The 18,675-nt window shown below is 34.1% G+C and overlaps 2 protein-coding genes across 2 annotated transcripts; one reads left to right on the top strand and one right to left on the bottom strand.

Moving 5' to 3' along the window:
• The first annotated feature begins 1,022 nt into the window (after window positions 1–1,022).
• On the top strand, window positions 1,023–9,122 carry LOC123654189 (midnolin homolog). Its single transcript, XM_045590112.1, has 5 exons — window positions 1,023–1,365; window positions 1,496–1,583; window positions 1,719–3,166; window positions 6,553–6,640; window positions 6,858–9,122. The coding sequence occupies exons 1-5, from the start codon at window positions 1,166–1,168 to the stop codon at window positions 7,281–7,283; spliced, it is 2,250 nt and encodes a 749-aa protein (XP_045446068.1). The 5' UTR covers window positions 1,023–1,165; the 3' UTR covers window positions 7,284–9,122.
• Window positions 9,123–9,238: 116 nt separating this feature from the next.
• Window positions 9,239–17,924, bottom strand: LOC123654190 (protein transport protein Sec61 subunit alpha). The gene is made up of 10 exons (XM_045590113.1): window positions 17,747–17,924; window positions 17,538–17,605; window positions 17,278–17,343; window positions 16,686–16,896; window positions 14,651–14,812; window positions 14,110–14,205; window positions 13,660–13,826; window positions 12,689–12,829; window positions 10,744–10,992; window positions 9,239–10,469 (listed from the first exon to the last, which is right to left on the bottom strand). The coding sequence occupies exons 1-10, from the start codon at window positions 17,751–17,753 to the stop codon at window positions 10,206–10,208; spliced, it is 1,431 nt and encodes a 476-aa protein (XP_045446069.1). The 5' UTR covers window positions 17,754–17,924; the 3' UTR covers window positions 9,239–10,205.
• Between the last annotated feature and the right edge of the window lie 751 nt (window positions 17,925–18,675).

The following is an 18,675-nucleotide window of genomic DNA, read 5'->3' as shown; positions in this document are numbered from 1 at the left end:
TTTATTATAGTCATGAAAATCGATTTATTTTTAAAACAAAATAATCAGTACGTGTCACATCCTTATAAAGGCGCGCGTGCGATGATAATCGCTTACGGCTACGTGTCTTTTAATTTCTAATGAGGTTTTTTATATTATAAAATTACCATAATATAGACAAGACAACGTTACTGCAGCTTACTGACGAAAATGAATAAGTAAGTAAAAAAGGTTACGTTTTAAATAAATCACAAGCTTATGTGCTAAAATAGCATTATTTATTTTAAGTTTAAAGTCAGTTCAGTTTCTGTCTTTAATTTCGTTACATGTGATTTATATTTGATTTTGATGCCTTTTGACGTAAAGCTGCAGATTTTAATTAATTTTTTTAACAGTGTAGTGTGTAATAAAAATTATTTTTTATTATACGTTTTTGAAGTAAAACTTCTTTACGCACGCTTAATTGAGGAGTAAGTTGGTAAATGCGTGACGAGATCGTTACGAAAAGTGTGATTGGGTGAGACGAACGGAAGTTGAGAGGGAGATATAAGTTAGATGAAGCTAAAGAAGTTTTACTTCATTATTTTGGTCTAAAGCACACTCGTTTTTTTATTGTTGTTTAAGTTTTAAGAATAAAAAATAGTTGAAACTTAAATTTAGCTAAGTTGATTCAGGTGATATTAATTCAACACGTCATATTAAAATTATTTAACACATTGAATTTCCCGCACAAAGCTTAGTGACGTTTTAGCTGCTTGATGCTAAGTTGCTAAGAACATATGATAATGGTATTCCGTTTTAGCCCAAAACATTTAAGAAAATATATAATTACTACTAAACATTTCGGCAACTATTAATTTACACAAATATCTCGTTATATAATCTTTTAACATATTGTAACTAAAGTATATAACAATAAGCAAAATGTCGTAAAAACAATTAAAACATATTCTATTGCCTAATAGGAACGTAAGTGAACATCGCTTCGCATCAGCTGTTGAATAAAAAAAATAACGGGAAATAAGCGATGGAGATTGGTCACACCGACGGCCACATCAAATCTGGGGGTCTAGCGTGTGACCCTGTTATTTCTATCCTGCAATAAAATAGCTGTGTAATCCTAGATAAGTTCTGCATTGTTAAAACGGTAAAATAAATAATTGGTGGTGTGATATATGTGTAAAATATGGAACGTGCAACAGGAACAGAAGTATACGGGTGTGGCTCGTCCCATTCGACGGACATAACGCTAAATATACAAACGACAACGGGTGGTAGTTTCTCTATTAGTGTGAACGGTAAAAACACAGTGGAACATTTAAAAAAGCTCGTTTCCAAAAAACTAAAAGTGTCAAAGGACAGAATATGTCTTCTTCATCGCGAAAGGTGAGTGCAGAGCCGTCAGACGCCAAACTTCTATTGTTAAACATAGTTATCACGGAAATAAGTTGCGTCGATATGATGACGCATCCGCGTCCTTTGACATGATTATTGATAAATGATTTCGTTTTCGCAGACAATTGAGAGATGGTACTCTACAAGAAAACGGCTTACTCGATGGGTCGCGGGTCATTTTACTTCCGAGTGTCGAGACGGGCCTTCTGGTGAGTACGTCACGTAATTTCGAAACTCAATTCAGTGCCCCATGATAATCACGTGTTTCACAACAGTGTAAAGCTAATCAATAACAGTTTATCATTTGTTAATATGATGTTTATAATGTATTTCACATATTTCAGAGTCAAAGGCCCGAAAACTCGGTGATGCAAGCTCTGGAGTCGCTTAATGACTCACAAGTCAATGATTTTCTGAGTGGCAAATCTCCTCTAAATTTGACCATGAGATTAGGTGATCATATGATGTTAATACAATTGCAGTTATCAACTTTGAACTCTAGTTCATCAAGTGGCTCTCGGACTTTAAAGACATCCACATCAAGTAAAAGTTCACATATAAGAAACAAGTGTGATTCGAGGGACACTTCACAGTCATCTCATAAATCATCACATTGTGAAGAATCAGTTGGGCAGAGTGATAGGAATAAACAAGAAAATCAGATGACTAGTTTACAAAAGCAGGATCTAGATATGTTACAGAATGCCTTTGATTTATATCGTACAATGGCTGAAGAGAAATTTGCAGGAAAATCAAGTACAGTCAAAGAGGAACCGACAGATACATCAAAATGTTCACTTTCAGATTTGTCAGACACATTAGAAAGTGAACAGTCTCCTATTAAATCTCTATCTAATTTGGTGTCTAGTCCAATTGATACAAATACCTCTGAAAATAGAGGTTTGACTGTAGCAAGTTCTGTCAAGAGTAGTTTAATAGACTTATTATCGAGTAATAAATTACCAATGGAATCTGTGCCCTCAACCAGTGCCATGTGTGATAAAGTCTGTCCGACGACTTCACATGTTTCAGACAGTTCTGTTAGTGATGACAGTGACAATTTCACTGACCAAAGTTCATTCCTTGCCGAGAGCACTATAGATGAATATCCAATGGAGAATTTATTTAACAGTGCCGTTGATAAAGGCTTGTTCAATGAACAGGATGAGTCGATGATGGACAGGGAGATATCTAATTTAGCCACCACAAGTCATGGGACACAGGAGACACAAGCAACTTTGCCTTCATTCCAAAGTTTGAACGAACCATTAAAAAATAAGCGTTTCCAGTATCTTCTTCATAAAACCTCAAAATTTAAACACCCGATTGGTCACAATAAGCAGAAAGCTTTCATGCAATCTGTTGCAAATAAGCACAAGAAAAAGATTTCTCCAATCAGTAGTCAGTCAGATGCAATTTTCTCACACCAATCAACCTCTAGAAACGAATTGTGTGCCAGTGCAAAAAAACAAATCCAGTCAGAACATATATCACTACCATCTACTTCAAAACAAATACCTTTTAGAGCTCCAGAGGCACCTAAAAAGCCACAGAGAGCATCTCCCACTCCACCTGTTGATACAAAAGCTCTGATAGAGGCATCAAAAAATTTAACACAAAAATTAAAGAAATTATCAAAGGAGGTACTAACCAACAAGATTGATCTCAAAACAGTGGAATCAGTGCGCTCGAAAATAGGTCCAGGGGCAGTGATAGAATCCATGAAACACCATGGGAAAGGAATATATTCCGGCACATTCTCGGGAACACTGAATCCAGCTCTTCAGGACAGGTAAATTTTTTTTGTCATATAATTATATTGGTTCACCACAGCTCACCTGATGCTAAGCGGTTACTTGTAGCTTTTAGATGCCTGCACCACCAGAAGCATCGCAACTTCATTGCTGACCTTACCTCCGACCCTTCCCAGGATCTTTGACCACCTTACTCACCACTGGAACACAACACTGCTTGAAAACAGTATTATTTAGCTGTGATCTTCTGTAAGGTCGAGGTACTTCCTAGTCGGTATATAAATATCATATTCTTTATGTTATGGATTATTCATTCATATATTTAAAGTATCAACCCTTAAAATAAACATCCTTATACAACAAGTTTTTGTCTATTTTTTTTAATGATGCAGTTCATTTTTAACTACTTTATGACATGTTCAAATGATTATTGCAATAATAAGTTATTAAAGAACAGTCAAAATCCAAGTGTACAACATAAATTTTCTGTAATCACCCAGAAGACACCTCACTCACTGGAGCAGCCATAATTATTAAAGAAAATCTAACACATGCACTTCGTAACTGTTGTCTTGATAACTATAGGCTGTAGTACTTCATGAATGACAGTGGACACTTAACCTAGCTGCCATCTATGTCCTCCTTGACACAAAATAACTAAAACAACATTCTTTGATTTCTTCATTACTCTGGGGCAAAGATTTATAACAGAAGGGGACTGGAACTCTAAATCACCTAGTGAGGTTCCAGGTTGACAACTAAAGGGCGTGTGGCGACATCTATCGCGCGAAATACGAACGACTACAAAACTACGTAATTAGAGAACACTGACGTATCCTACATCGCGCTATCAGTTTTCAAAGTGATTAAGTATATATACAAGAACCGGACAACAACCGTGGGGGCGTTAACCCGCCAGACACAACTTCCGTCTGGTCGGAGGATCTCCCCGACGTGATATGAACACGCAACCTTTGCAAAAGCCACGTCATAGTGACGTCATCATCACTTGACCCCGAGCATGAAAATCAGCGCAACCTTCATCGTCATCATCACTTCCTCAAGCTTTCGAGCAGCGAGTAGTATCCAGCATCTACGGCTTCATCCAGCCAGCATCTACGACTATTACGGGTATCTTGACCACCAGCATGCAGCGGACGCGCATTCCTGGTCATCGCCCACAGCCTTCTCAGCGACTTTGGCACAGCACACTGCATTTGGGCCGGTCAGCAAGCAGAGACGCACTTCTCTCCTGGTCGACGCAGCAGCCAGCCACTACGCAGCACTGCACCACTCCTACTCACTGGAGCATATGCAGTATCACCGCAGACAGTTCCGACTCACTGTGAACTATGCGGCATCTGGTTCCGATTCACTGGAACATTCCACTGGCCCAGCAAGCACCACAAGATGAATGGACGACTCAACCTGCTATCGACCTCCGGTCTCGGAGGGGAGTGATGTGGCGACATCTATCGCGCGAAATACGATCGACTACAAACTACGTAATTAGAGAAAACTGACGTATGCTACATCGCGCTATCAGAGTTTTCAAAGCGATTAAATATATACAATACAAGAACCCGACAACAACCGTCGGGGCGGTAGCCCGCCAGACAGAACACCCGTCTGGTTGGAGGATCCTCCCTTTTCGATGGCCAACGTGATTCTTCACACCCTGTTCATTACACCCCCAAACTGGTGACCCCGATGTGATCCTCACATCCGCCCAAAGGCGCAAACTAAAAAATGAGTTCAATAAGAACAAACTTCACATTTTATCAACAAGTAAATCTATATATTGGCGAACTGACACCGACAAAATACCAGACCTCATAGATTTTTTGCCACCAAAGGGAACAGTTGTACATTAAAGTAGAATCATGATTGGATGGTTCTTCAGATCACACCCCAGTTATATGCACACTTAGTACCATGTTTATTATCTTGAAGGAACCACATGAGACATTGAATAATAATAAAACTGATTGGGAAGGTTTGAAAAACTTTATAGATATAAATGTTAACCTTCAACTACCACTTAAAAATGAAAAATTAATTGAGGAAACAGTATTGTATGCTACTAATCTCATACAGACAGCAGCATGGTTATCTACATCAACTCTAAAATGTACCTCACATAAATATGACATTAAAAATAAAAAATCTTAAAACACACGATTAAGGCGACAGTGGCAAGTAACTAGGATTTTGTTGATAGGAAAGCAAAAAAAAATGTTAAACATAGCCCAGGAGGAGCTAAAATGAATGATTAAAGCAAAACAGGATAAAATATTGCAAGATAAACTGAGACTTTCAACATTTCAAAGCAATGAATTTAGTTTATGGAAAGTCACCAAATCATTTAAAGATCAACAGACCATGTACTACCTCCATTGAGAAAAGAAAGTGGAACCTTGATTAACAACTGATTGGAAATGGCAGTATGCACAGTTCTTGGAAGAGACATTTAAATCAAATGACCCAGATCAAAGATGAACAGGGTTATTTCCTGGTTAGGGAAATGGAGAATTGAAACTAGTGCTGCAAAATCAACACTATGTTTGAATGGGATCATTAATCTTCCACAGAAACACAGCAAAATACTTGGGGAAGCATTTAGACAGAAGACTTACCTGGAAAGATCATATCAAGGCAAAAAGAGAACAGGTATTGGCTAATAGGAAGACAATCTTCTTTGAGTCTAAAGAATAAATTACTCATCTATAAATCTGTAATTAAAGCAATATGGACCTATGGCATAGAAATCTCGGGCACTGTAAGTCACTCAAACATCAAAATATAATAACGTTTTCAAAATGAAACCTTAAAGTACTATACTGCAAAACCCACAATTCAGGAGGAGGTCAAATATTCATGCAAAAAGTACAGAAAAAGACTAGAAGAACACAAGAATAAATTGACCACATCCATGCTACACACTGACAAAAGCATAGACTGGCTTCTATTTAAAATACTTGCGCCAAGGCTGCATCATACAAGACATGAATACAAATCGCTGATAGATAAAATCAAATTGAAAAAATATATATTACATAAATATTATGTATTTTTTAAATCTAAAAGATACTTGCATTAATGTTAAAAATTGTAAGATATATTTTGTTATTACTATAGTGTACTGTATTGTACGTACATAAAGGAAATTTTGACATGAACATGATTGCAGGTTACCACTAGTTCTGTGTACTTATCAAGCAATAAAATATAGCTCTGCAAATAAATGACAATGCATCTTTAAACACATTAAAACCTTATGTTTTCTTAATGAGTATTTTTGTATTTCTTTAAAATATTTAACCAATATTAATATTTGTTATCTCCACATCTAGAGATTAGATATATTCATAATTATGTTTTCCTACTACAATTTGTTACTTTTGTCTTCTTTTACTTATTACAGATATGGACGACCAAAAAGAGATATTTCTACAATTATTCATATACTGAATGACTTGTTATGTGCAGCACCGCCCATTCCTTTACCACAGGTAATTTTCATATACATTTTTAGATTTGTATGCAAATATTGTGTAATTGTTTATATTTTCCCGAAAATACGAAGTAAAGTTTGTATAAATAGTTGACATTTCTACTGAATTTCAAATAATTATATTAAAATTTGGTTACAAAATATATAATATATAATACAAAATATGTTATAAAAAAATAAACTTGATATTTAAATATTTTTGTTAACCATTACAGAAGGAATCAAAACACTCTTGTGCAACTATAAATCTCGATGAAGATAAAAAATGCCTAGGCTGCAGTCAACCATCTTGTTCATATGGATTATGTGATGGCCACCTTCCGTCTACTTCAAGTAAAAACTGTATATGCGATCATAAAACATGTCAATGCAATCGACTAGACCCAAATGTGTGCATTTCATGTGAAGGCAAATCAATACCTGGGGAAACTTGCAAGAAATGCGATATGGCAAAGGCGTTAGCAATTGAAAATACAAAAACGAAATGCAAACTTGAACAATTAAGACTTGTCATGCAGCAAAAGAAACAGAGACGGGAGGCCCGCAAGTTAAAAACTCTGCCGTATACCACACCGACTAAAGCTATAACAGCGACAGAGCAACAAACTGCCATACAGGAAGAAATAGAGACTGTTGCTTAACACCAAATAATTTTATTATAACTGCATCTTGCTAGGGCTAGTGCACTCTCAAAAACTAATGTTTTGATTTACAGTTTATTGTTATTTTGATTACAGTTAAAATTAGTTTTGTATTTGAAAACACTAATGGTTCCATTTAAAATGGGCGTCCAGTGTGTTAACATGCTTTCATTGAGAGCTTGCAGATTGTATATTATATCGTTACCTGTATATTTTTAAAATTGACGAATATTTTTTTAACACTAAAAATTCGTTGATATTACAACTTTTTAAAACTGCGCATTGGCGAGTTACGTAGCTTTATCGCGTGTTGCATTTGAAGGTTGGCAACAATATATATATTCTAAATTACCATATTTAATAGTTTGATGAGTAGAAATTAAGCGCTATTATGCATGTACAAAATATGAAGGAACTAGCGAAATCATAGTTGATAGTATAACTAATCGCGTAGGGTACTGATTGATATTGCCTGGTGCGGCAGAAATGAATTTTTGTTGTTTTATTTTAGATTATATTTTATTATATTATTTTGGGACTGTCAAGTTTTAGACTCGTGTACCTAGTTAATTTTTTTTCCAGATCGATGTTGATTTATGTACATTTTGAAGGTTTTTGATGTTAAGAACTTAATTTTCACTCTTTTGGAGTATAAACATTTTCACGAGTATATTAATTCTTCTACCATTACACAAATTTAGTAGAAAATAATTAGCACTGTTATCTTTAGTTACTTTTTTGTTTTATTATTTCTTTATTTTCCAAACTGTTGTTTTAATAAATGTTTATTTTTCATTATACCTTTTTCTAGTTTGTTTTACTTTTCTTTGTTTTTACTAATTTGTAAATTATTTACAATGACTAAGAACACCAATCAATATTTATTGCAATAAGAAGATAATATTATTACAAGCCTATAAAATGATATATTATAGTGCATAACAAGCTTTGTATATAAGTAATAAATAGATACATAGAAACGCTTACTATTTTCTTTCTGTTTGTAAAAACGAAAAATGTACTTTAAATTGTTGTCGCTACAGAACATTAGCAAACCACTTTTAATACACTATTTAATTTTCAATATTCTGTGGATGTCGGATATTGTCTGAAATAAAAGTTTTGATGGAATTTGATTGCATAGTGTGAAATATATTTTAAAATTTAAATGTTAATCTAGTGTTCCGTCAGTAACGGTATATCGAGATGTGGTTTATTTACCGCTATATTTTATCTGGTATTTTGTTAAGAAATCTATTTTAGTAAAACAGGGATATGAGATCTATTCTCTAGGGATAGTTCGGAGATTGTTATAAATCAACACGATGTGGGGTTACGTCTTAGTCTTCCGTAACTTATTTTACGTTGCAGTTGTACGAATCCTACCTTGGCGAGGGACCAAGAGACAAGCTAATATAAAAACTCGATTCCGCAACTGTTATCAAAAGCAATAAAGTTTTCCTTACATTGCCGTTGAGTAACGCAAAGTGCCTATTGATGTGTAGTGAAGTATACTTACATAATTATAAGTGTTGTGCCATATGAAGTTTTTAGGTTCATTATAAAACAATTTTAACATGTGGCACCTACATTACCCTTGTTTTGATTCGGTTCTAACGATAAGATCTCATGAAACAATTGTATATACTTTTTTTTACAATGAAAGACGCACTTAAAGTTGTAATAACACTTTCGTTACCATATTTCCATAATCGTTTCGCTATCCGACTATTTCATATTTAATGGCTATTATTTCACAGGGTTCAAGCAAAAAATAGCAAATTGTTTTTGTCTTTGTATTTTGCATGTCTAGTAAAGAGAATAAAGTTACATACTAAATATTACTTGTTTTATTTGAAAATTGTGCAAATTTATAATAAATTCTTATTTGTTTTGTAGAGGTATTTTGTAAATATAGGTAATATAGGTGTAATTTGGTTTGCAAATAAAAACAATTTATTTCACTTTTTTTTTTTAATTTCCTGACATGTAGTGTGGTAAACTATATGATATAATAACACCGCACACAAAAACAACAGGTAAGTGAATAATAATTACGAGTGGGCTCGCTTATTGCTATTAATGATATGAATCATAAACTTTAAAATATTTACAATTTAACATATACCTAACGGAAAATTAACAGTTAATGAGACTTTTAACACGGCTGTTTTAATTGAAGATAAACAGATATTAAGAGCCCTGTGAGAAAACACTATACAAGGTTAGATTGTTTAGAAAGGTTGACAAGTGATTAATTATATTCAGTATTGTTTTCTTATGTTCACGCGAATTTCACTATTATTATGAAACAACTTTTTTGGAGGACCTCTCGTGACCATGGCTACCGTAAAGTATCCGAGACGTCGGGCATTTAGAAAACTTAATAAACTGCGATAAAATCTGAAAAAGTTGTTAAATTATACTCAGTATTTTTTACCACATTATATAGCATTATACTTAACTAGTAAAAATACTGTACTAATTTTTAATTGTTTCCATTAGTAAGAATTTATTACAACACTTAAATTTACAATAACTTCTAACATCAATCTGTCATGGGAAAAAGAAAAATCTGTAAATCTCGTTAATTATTTTATTATATAAAGTTCATCTCATATAAATAGCACATAACCCACACACTCGCACGCACAAACGGAACGGCTAGAACATCGCTATAAAATAAAAAATACGACTAAAAATTTTACACAATCACACGTAGAGGCCTAATAATCACTCTTATTTATATATTACGGTCAGTTCTAACGAACGACGAAATAATGCAACTATTAAAACGGAAAATAAAAAGGTAAAGGTAGTCGCAATAAAAACCGTGATATAAAAATATGAACAATCAAAATCGATAGTTTTAAAATATACACCTAAACGTTCTAGCCGCTACGCATGCCATCAGACTGAGGTTTAGAAGAGGAGCGTGCTCATGCCTCCCATTTCCGCTTGTTCCTTAACAAATATTTCGAAGTACTGGTATATAATTGTGACAGCCAGCAATATTCCAGTCCCTGAACCAATGGCTCCAAGAAAATCAGCCAATACTGAGAGGGCTCCGATACAAAGACCTCCAAAGGCAGCTGCAGTAGGGATGTATCTGTTTAGTTCATGGATCATTGAGTTATCACGGTGACCACGCATTACCATTTGCTGTTCTTTCAATTGTTTTGCGACCTGGATGATAAAAAAATACATATTTTAGCATTTTTAAACAAGTATACATATTGTAAGTGTATATATATGTATAGGGTAGTTCTACTCTATATTCAAAGTGGTTTTTTTGGTGTATATCACAACAATAATAATTTCAGAATTTTAAAAAATCTTAGTAATATAATTCATCAAATCCATTTGTTAGCAATTTGCCTATTATTAAGATGCTTGCTGAATGTTACAGTACATTAAAGTTTAACGACTACATGTATAATTCAACAAATCTTTCACTTACATCCTTAGCCGATGATCCAGACACATCAATCCAGGTCTTTGAGAAAAAGGCACATGAGCCCAACATGAAGAAAATATACAGTACTGCGTGGAGCGGGTCTTGAGCAATGTGGGCAAGGGACTCTGGGGGGCTGAAGTAGTAGCATAGGCCTCCAACAGGGTAGGCTCGAGCTGGGCCACCACCTCCTACATCGGCCCACACTCCGAGGAGATTTACTAAGAAGTTACCGCTGAATTTTACAGCTAACATCTGAAAAAAATAAAGGCCAATTTAAAACGATGTAACAACGCACGCGAACACTTTAGTTTTTTCTACATATACGTAACAACAACATATTCGTAAATTTAACACTATAAACACATTAAGGGCTGGTTTTACCAGTTCAACATAAAGTTTATCCAGAAAATAAGTTACGAACGGCCATTAGGGCCTATTTTTCCTCAATGAATATACTGCAACTTTTATATTCATATTTGCAAATACAAGTACAGTCGACTCTCGTTAATTCAAACTTGCGATAATTTGAACCTCTCTATAATTCAAAGTCATCATGAGTTCCCTACAAAATCTCTTTATATTTCCAACTAAATCTATACATTTTTACACACATGGTAATTCGAACGAAAAAAACCATTGCTACGGAACAAAACGACGCGTTAATTCGAACTTATCATCTCACTCATCATTCGAGTCTTTGTTTTATTATGATTAGTTTGACACACACTTCCGCACGAATTGGTTTGTTTAATTATGTTTATTGTTATTTTTTTATTAACCGACTTCCAAAAAAGGAGTTGGTTCTCAATTCGACTGTATTTTTTTTTTTTTTTTTTTTTTTTATGTATGTTACATCAGAACTTTTGACCGGGTAGACCGATTTCGACAAATTTTGTTTTAATCGAAAGGTGGTGTGTGCCAATTGGTCCCATTTAAATTTATTTGAGATCTAACAACTACTTTTCGAGTTATATCTAATAATGTGTTTTTACTTGACGCTTTTTTCGTCGACCTACGTTATATTATACCGCATAACTTTCTACTGGATGTACCGATTTTAATAATTCTTTTTTTGTTGGAAAGGGGATATCCCTAGTTTGGTACCGTGATAAGGAAACTAGGATCTGATGATGGGATCCCAGAGCAATCGAGGGAAACTCTCGAAAATCCGTAATAACTTTTTACTGGGTGTACCGATTTTGATAATTTTTAATTTAATCGAAAGCTGATGTATATCATGTGGTCACATATAAATTTTATCGAGATCTGATAACTACTTTTTGAGTAATCTTTGATAACGCGTGGTTGCTTGACTATTTTTTCGTCGATCTACGTTGTATTACTTGTCGATGTAATTGAAGTCGGTTTTTTTTTCGTTTGCGAGCAAACACAATTATGTTAATTACTGTTACTCTTTCGTTGTATACCTACATATTAAAAGTTTGTGTTAGTTATGAGTCCTAAAAAATATAAATGCTTAAAGATAGCTCAAAGAAGGTAATCGAAAAAGTAGAGGTAGGTGAGAAGAAAGGTGACTTTTGTTAGTGTTAAAGAATAGCAGTTAATAAATTTGTATGTAATAATTGATCAACACTTAATATTTCGAAGCTTTATTTATTTTCTCTCAAAAATTTCGAACCATTTGATATTTCGAACACTCGATAATTCGTAATATTTTTCGAGTCCCCTCAGTTTCAAATTAACGAGAGTCGACTGTATCTTATAAATACAGTGCAATTCGATGGTAAAAAGAATAATATATAAGAAATTGGATTCGTCAAATTGCATTCTGGTGAAGCAGGCCCTAAGTAAAAAACAAACATTCTTTGAAATATACCAATTCCTAAACCAAAAACTAACACTAGTTGACACAAATTGTTATGGTATAAGAAGGAATATATTAACAAGAATAACTTGCTTAAAATAAATTTACAATGTTGAAAATTACCTGTGAAATAACATAAAGATTGGAAACGAGAGCAGACTGTAAAATAATGGGAATATTTGATGTGTAGAACAGTTTGATGGGGTAGGATGAGTACTGGCCGCGGTAGCGAGCGGACTTGATTGGTAGATCCACTCGGAAGCCCTGTAATACAGAAAATTTATTCTTTCAGAAAATATACATATATCTATCTCATTAGCATTTATGATTACAGATAATAGATAACATGTACACAATTTATTGTGAATATTAAAATAGATGTAACACAAAATAAAATAATTGAGCAATGATATAAAAAGGACTAAATTATAGAGAAATTGTTGCATAGTTTTAAGTGTGTCACTTGGGCACAGTTTTGCCAATTCGACAAATACCAAAAATCGAATCGGAGCACCCCGCTCCACGTGGTCTTGGTCTGCCCTACCCCTAGTGTTCTTAAGAAACCGGAGGCGCGGAGGGAGGGCAGCCGTCGCACGCAAGGGCGGAAGGGCTGCACTTCCCGCAGCGCCGGAGCCAAGCGTTATTCTAGCTTCAAAACTTTAACCATGGCATGGCAAAATAATGCATTTGTGCTTAAATTATTTTTCAACGAAACGCTGAGTGACGCGCTATTTTGTTTGAAAGTGCCTATTTGTCAGTCGTTAAACGTTAGTTCGTATCGTTTGTTGATCTTGCAGTCGAGATTGTTTTTGAAAATAACGCGTGAAAGTTACGAAACGGAGCATGAGTGCACTTCCCGCAGCGCCGGAGCTAAGGTGGAGTCAGACGCGGAGCTCTAAGGTATTTCGATAGCTCTAAATAACACAATTCTAACCTCAAAACTTTAACCACGATATCTGCATAACCATGGGGTTTTGAGCGGTGGGAGTGGTACCAGAGGGTAATCCCCTCCGCCCCTCTTCCTCTCCACCCCAAACCCCATAAATCGTCGCCCGATTGTCTATAGATACCCAATAAATAAATAATAAAAATACCTGGAAGTATATAACTATAGCGAAGACCAGAACGGTGGCCAGCAAGTTCATGAGGTTGGGCAGGTTCTGACGGTAGAAGGCTTCTCGGAGAGCTCGCACTTTGTCGGGTCTTGTGGCTAAGAGGTGGAACAGAGCTATCACTGCTCCTTCGAATTCTGTGCCGCGACCTGATAATAATAATAACAAGATTATATAAAAGTTAACAGGGAGAGAGAGGGTGTTCTCTAGGTCAAAAGATGTCTTGAGTAAGATGTTGTAAATGGAATTATAGTGTCAAAAACGCAGTTCCACCAGAAATACAGCCCAGAAAAATAATTTGTTGAAGTTACAAATAAGTTTTCTCAGTTAAGTAGTTAAGCTTACAATCATCTTTTTTCCAAGAGATTATATTCAAAAGTACTTATTTAAAAGAATTTTAAATAACATACACAATTTTATTTTGTTACTTACCAGTATTGACGGTAGCAGGAGAGAAGGCTTTCCATACAATAGTCTCACAAATGTTTGTAGCAATGAACAGAGATATACCAGAACCCAAGCCATATCCTGAAATAAATTACAATGTAAAGATTACACTTACTTGTATATACACTAATCTAACATATAAAATTCTCGTGTCATGGTGTTAAACATTGAACTTCTCCGAAACAGCTCGACCGATTTTAATAAAATTTTGTGGGCATATCGGGTAGGTTTGAGAATCGGCCAACATTTATTTTTCATACCCCTAAGTTATAAGGGGGGGGGGGGGGATTAAGCGGGTTAATAACATATATGGCAAAGAAACATTTGCAGGGTCGGCTAGTTATATTTATATTTTATAAAGTTGCTAAATATGGTATACTACATGTATTTTTATCATGTATTCCTTACAATACAGACATAATATTTATGAATATTTATGACATAGCTAGGGTCAAAATTTGAGATATAATCATTAAATTACATTAAAAAAAATTATTAAATTACATTAAAAAAAATTATTAAAAACCTTTTTGTAGTAGTTCATCAAGTAGTAGAACAATCAATCCAGCAACAAATAGCTGAATGATAATCAAGAGACACACACCGGCTCCGATTTCACTCGGCTCTCCGTACATACCAGTCATCACATATACAATGGCTTGACCCACTGTTATTACCATACCAAACACTGCCAACAAAGAAAAATTTCATTAATAACTTTCAATATTAATTATTCCTTATATGTTTTGACAATAAGATGTAATTTGTTTAAAAACTTTCTTTTTTGTGGAGAAAACGGCTTGTACCCAGAAGTAGGATGTTACAAGCTGAATCAAGCAGTAAAAAATTGCAATTTTTTTAAATAGCAATAAGTAAAGATTAGAGAAAGTTGTATACAATTGGCATTTTGTCAAATTTATAACACAGGCACACAAAAAAAATGAAATGGAATGTGCATTTGACCGGACCTACTTACGGGTACGTATTTTGGTCCGCTGAATCCGAATTTGAGGTCAGTTTGACCTGTACACCCTCAGAATTTCGAGAAAACTTAAAAAAACCGTAAAAATGATGAAAATCGACAGTTTTAATGATGTAAAAATTTTTTTAGAACTAAACTAAGAGTTATTTTTGTGTATTTTGATCCGCTAAATATGTGTCGAAACTTTATTGAGACCATGGGTCGCTTTAAATGCAAAAAAATCGCACAAAACCCTCGAAAATTCCAAAAAAAGTATTTTTTTTGCTTTTTCACTTTTGTTTTTGACTTTTGAAGGCTTAATTGCTTGTGCCTGTAACCAGGGCACCTCCACGTGGTGACGGTGGGCAACAGAACCATCTGGCAGAGTCCCTGGGTAAACGGCGTGTGTGCCGTCATGGCAGGTACAAGTGATAAGTACTTTACGATGCAGGGAGTCGGAACCCCAGTATCGGCGTCTGGTCAGAGTGAGAAAGCAGGCTCGCAGGCGTCGTCATCAAGCGACTGCAGCTCTTTAGAAGTGGGCAACTTGGCTACTGGAGAGTATACTATTACAAGAAGTAATTCTCATCTGTGTAATAAAAATCCTGATTCATTTTGTTACATTTGTGGCGAATTCAATTTGGAAAGGAATCGAAGATCGTTATCTGATAAGATCAAACAAATTTATGAAGAATGTTTTGGTCTCCAAATTACTAATTTGGATTCAACGTGGGTTCCACATACGATTTGTAGTCGATGTAACATGATGTTAACCCGGTGGGAAATTTTTTTTTTTTTTTCATCAAAACTATATTTTTTCGAAAATTTCGAGGGTTTTGTGCGATTTTTTTGCATTTAAAGCGGCCCATGGTCTCAATAAAGTTTCGACACATATTCAGCGGATCGAAATACACAAAAATCACTCTTAGTTTAGTTCTAAAAAAAATTTTACATCATTAAAACTGTCGATTTTCATCATTTTTACGGTTTTTTTAAGTTTTCTCGAAATTCTGAGGGTGTACAGGTCAAACTGACCTCAAATTCGGATTCAGCGGACCAAAATACGTACCCGTAAGTAGGTCCGGTCAAATGCACATTCCACTTCATTTTTTTTGTGTGCCGGTGTAATTATTAAGAGAAATTGGCAAATTGCCTCAAAAAGACGTAAATGTTTTATTATATCTAGTAGTTCATAATATGTCTACAATTTATCTTTTTTTTTTTTATGTCACTCGGTCGGCAAACAAGCGTACGACTCACCTGATGGTAAGCGATTACCGACCCAGTCCCCAATCCCCCCAGGAGCTCTGGTCACCTTACTCACCAACAGGAACACAATACTGCTTGAAAACAGTATTATTTTGCTGTGATCTTCTGTAAGGTCGAGGTACTACCCCAGTCGGGCTGCTCCATATTTTGAGCAGGAAATTCCTGCTGTGCCCTATCTCAGAGGGAATCTTGGTACTCTTGGTTGGTTCTGGGTATCTTGTACTTTAGCTATCTTTCCATGTCTAATTTGAGTAACTTAGCATAGTTGTTTATTTGTATTGATATAATACTGTACTGAACAAGAAATTAATAAATATTATTTATATCTTACATTTTTGAGCTCCATTGAACAATGCTCTATCTTTCGGAGTATCTCCAACTTCTATAATCTTTGCACCAGCAAGCAGTTGCATGATAAGTCCAGATGTGACAATAGGCGAGATACCAAGTTCCATAAGTGTTCCTCTGTTAGACGCCAAGATCACACGGATCCAGTAGAATGGATCTGCACTGTCCGATGACATTATACCGAATAATGGGATCTACAAACACATTACAATGTCTTAGAAAATGTATACAAACGTTGGAATTTATATTAACTTGTGTTGTTTAATAAAATTTACTTTTACTTATATAAATGTGTTCCTAGTTTAGTTACTTTAATTATTGTTATTATTTTGAGTATAGGCATTAAAAACTATAGGGTTTTAATTGGTTATCATTGTTTGAAGGAAATCAAAATACAATTAACATAATTACTATTATGTGGCAAAACATAATTTTCATATATTTATTCTTTCACTGTAATAATGATAACTGTTAACTGATTTCACTGACTTTCGTGTGCAGTGATACAATTTTAACTATATTTTATATTTATTGTACTGTAATTGTAAACTTACTGTAAATACGAAATTGCTTACCTGGCAGCATACTAAGAAAATAAATAGCGTTATTGCTGTCCATAATACTTTTTCCCTGAATTGAATCTGAAAAGTAAAAGTTTTCGTTATAGTACAGTTACTCTTCAATAGGTACTAGGTTAGGAAAAATACTTTCACTTTGATATTGTATGTTTTACCATTTAAATATGCTTAATTTGATTAGAAGTAACACAATTCATGTCTTATATGACAAAATGAACTCTAATATAAAGGATGATATCGAGTAGTCGTGGACTTACCTTTCTCTCTGGTTTTGCTATTTCTGGTAATATACTACAAAATGGCTTTATAACCTCGAGGAATTTTACTGGAATACGAAAAATATTAGTTACTTAACACATTTATCACATTAATCTCCAATTTAACACAAAATCTTCGGACAAACTAGTGATACGTGTCTACTATATATATTTACTTATTTCAAATATTAATAGTAAAGAATACTCACTCGCCATTATGATTTACTGTGATTTAACTATCCTAACTAAAATATCAACTGATCAATCCGATTGAAACCATTCAACTTTTGTTCAATAATAAGACTCCAACCAGACTTTAACAGAAATGAACCTGCGCAACGGTACCAACGAGCTATTCACAAATGACACGTCCACAACGTCATGTCACGTGACCTGTGATGTTGGCGTGTAAAATGTTGCCTTAAGTTCAATATTTTCTGACCTATTGACAAATTAATTACGTTTTGCTTTTGTTGTTATTTTTAACCTAAACGATGTTTAATTACTTTCACTACTTGTTAAGTTTAGTTTTATTTATTTTTCTAACTACTAATTAATAAAACTAACAATATTTTGACAAATTTATTATTGATTGGAAAAAGGATTACGATAGGGGAATTTTTGTTATAAAATGATTCTAATCACCCTATCCTAATTTATGAATATGGTACGACTTATACAAATATTTAATTTAATTATAACAATAATGTATCAAATGGAAGGTATCTTAAGAAGTTAAGATTTAATTTTTGGTAGTCCTTAATCTGATTTTAATTTATTTGAGGGAACTAAGTAATAAAAACAAGAGTAGTACATTACGTAGCACACACTGTGTTAATTATCAATATATTTAAAAAAAAACAATACAAGAACAAATAAAAACACAATTTCTTATTTGGATTGAATTCTCGAACAATGTTTTACTATACTCGAGTCTAATATAACTTATTAATCTTATTATAGTATTTTTAGTAGCAGATTTTCCTTAACATTTTTTTAATTAACAAAGAGTATTTATTTTTACATTTTTGCAAAATTTTCAATGAATATCGCCAAATAAATTTTCTTAATTAAAGTCTAATTCTATTATTTAAAATCATTTCGGTCGTCTCCATTTTCCAACTAATTCTTGTTTTTA

Source organism: Melitaea cinxia, chromosome 6 (assembly GCF_905220565.1).
Source record: "Melitaea cinxia chromosome 6, ilMelCinx1.1, whole genome shotgun sequence".
Taxonomy (NCBI): Eukaryota; Metazoa; Arthropoda; class Insecta; order Lepidoptera; family Nymphalidae; genus Melitaea; species Melitaea cinxia.
Note: the sequence above shows the minus strand (reverse complement) of the source record. Positions and strands in the feature narration are given on the sequence as shown.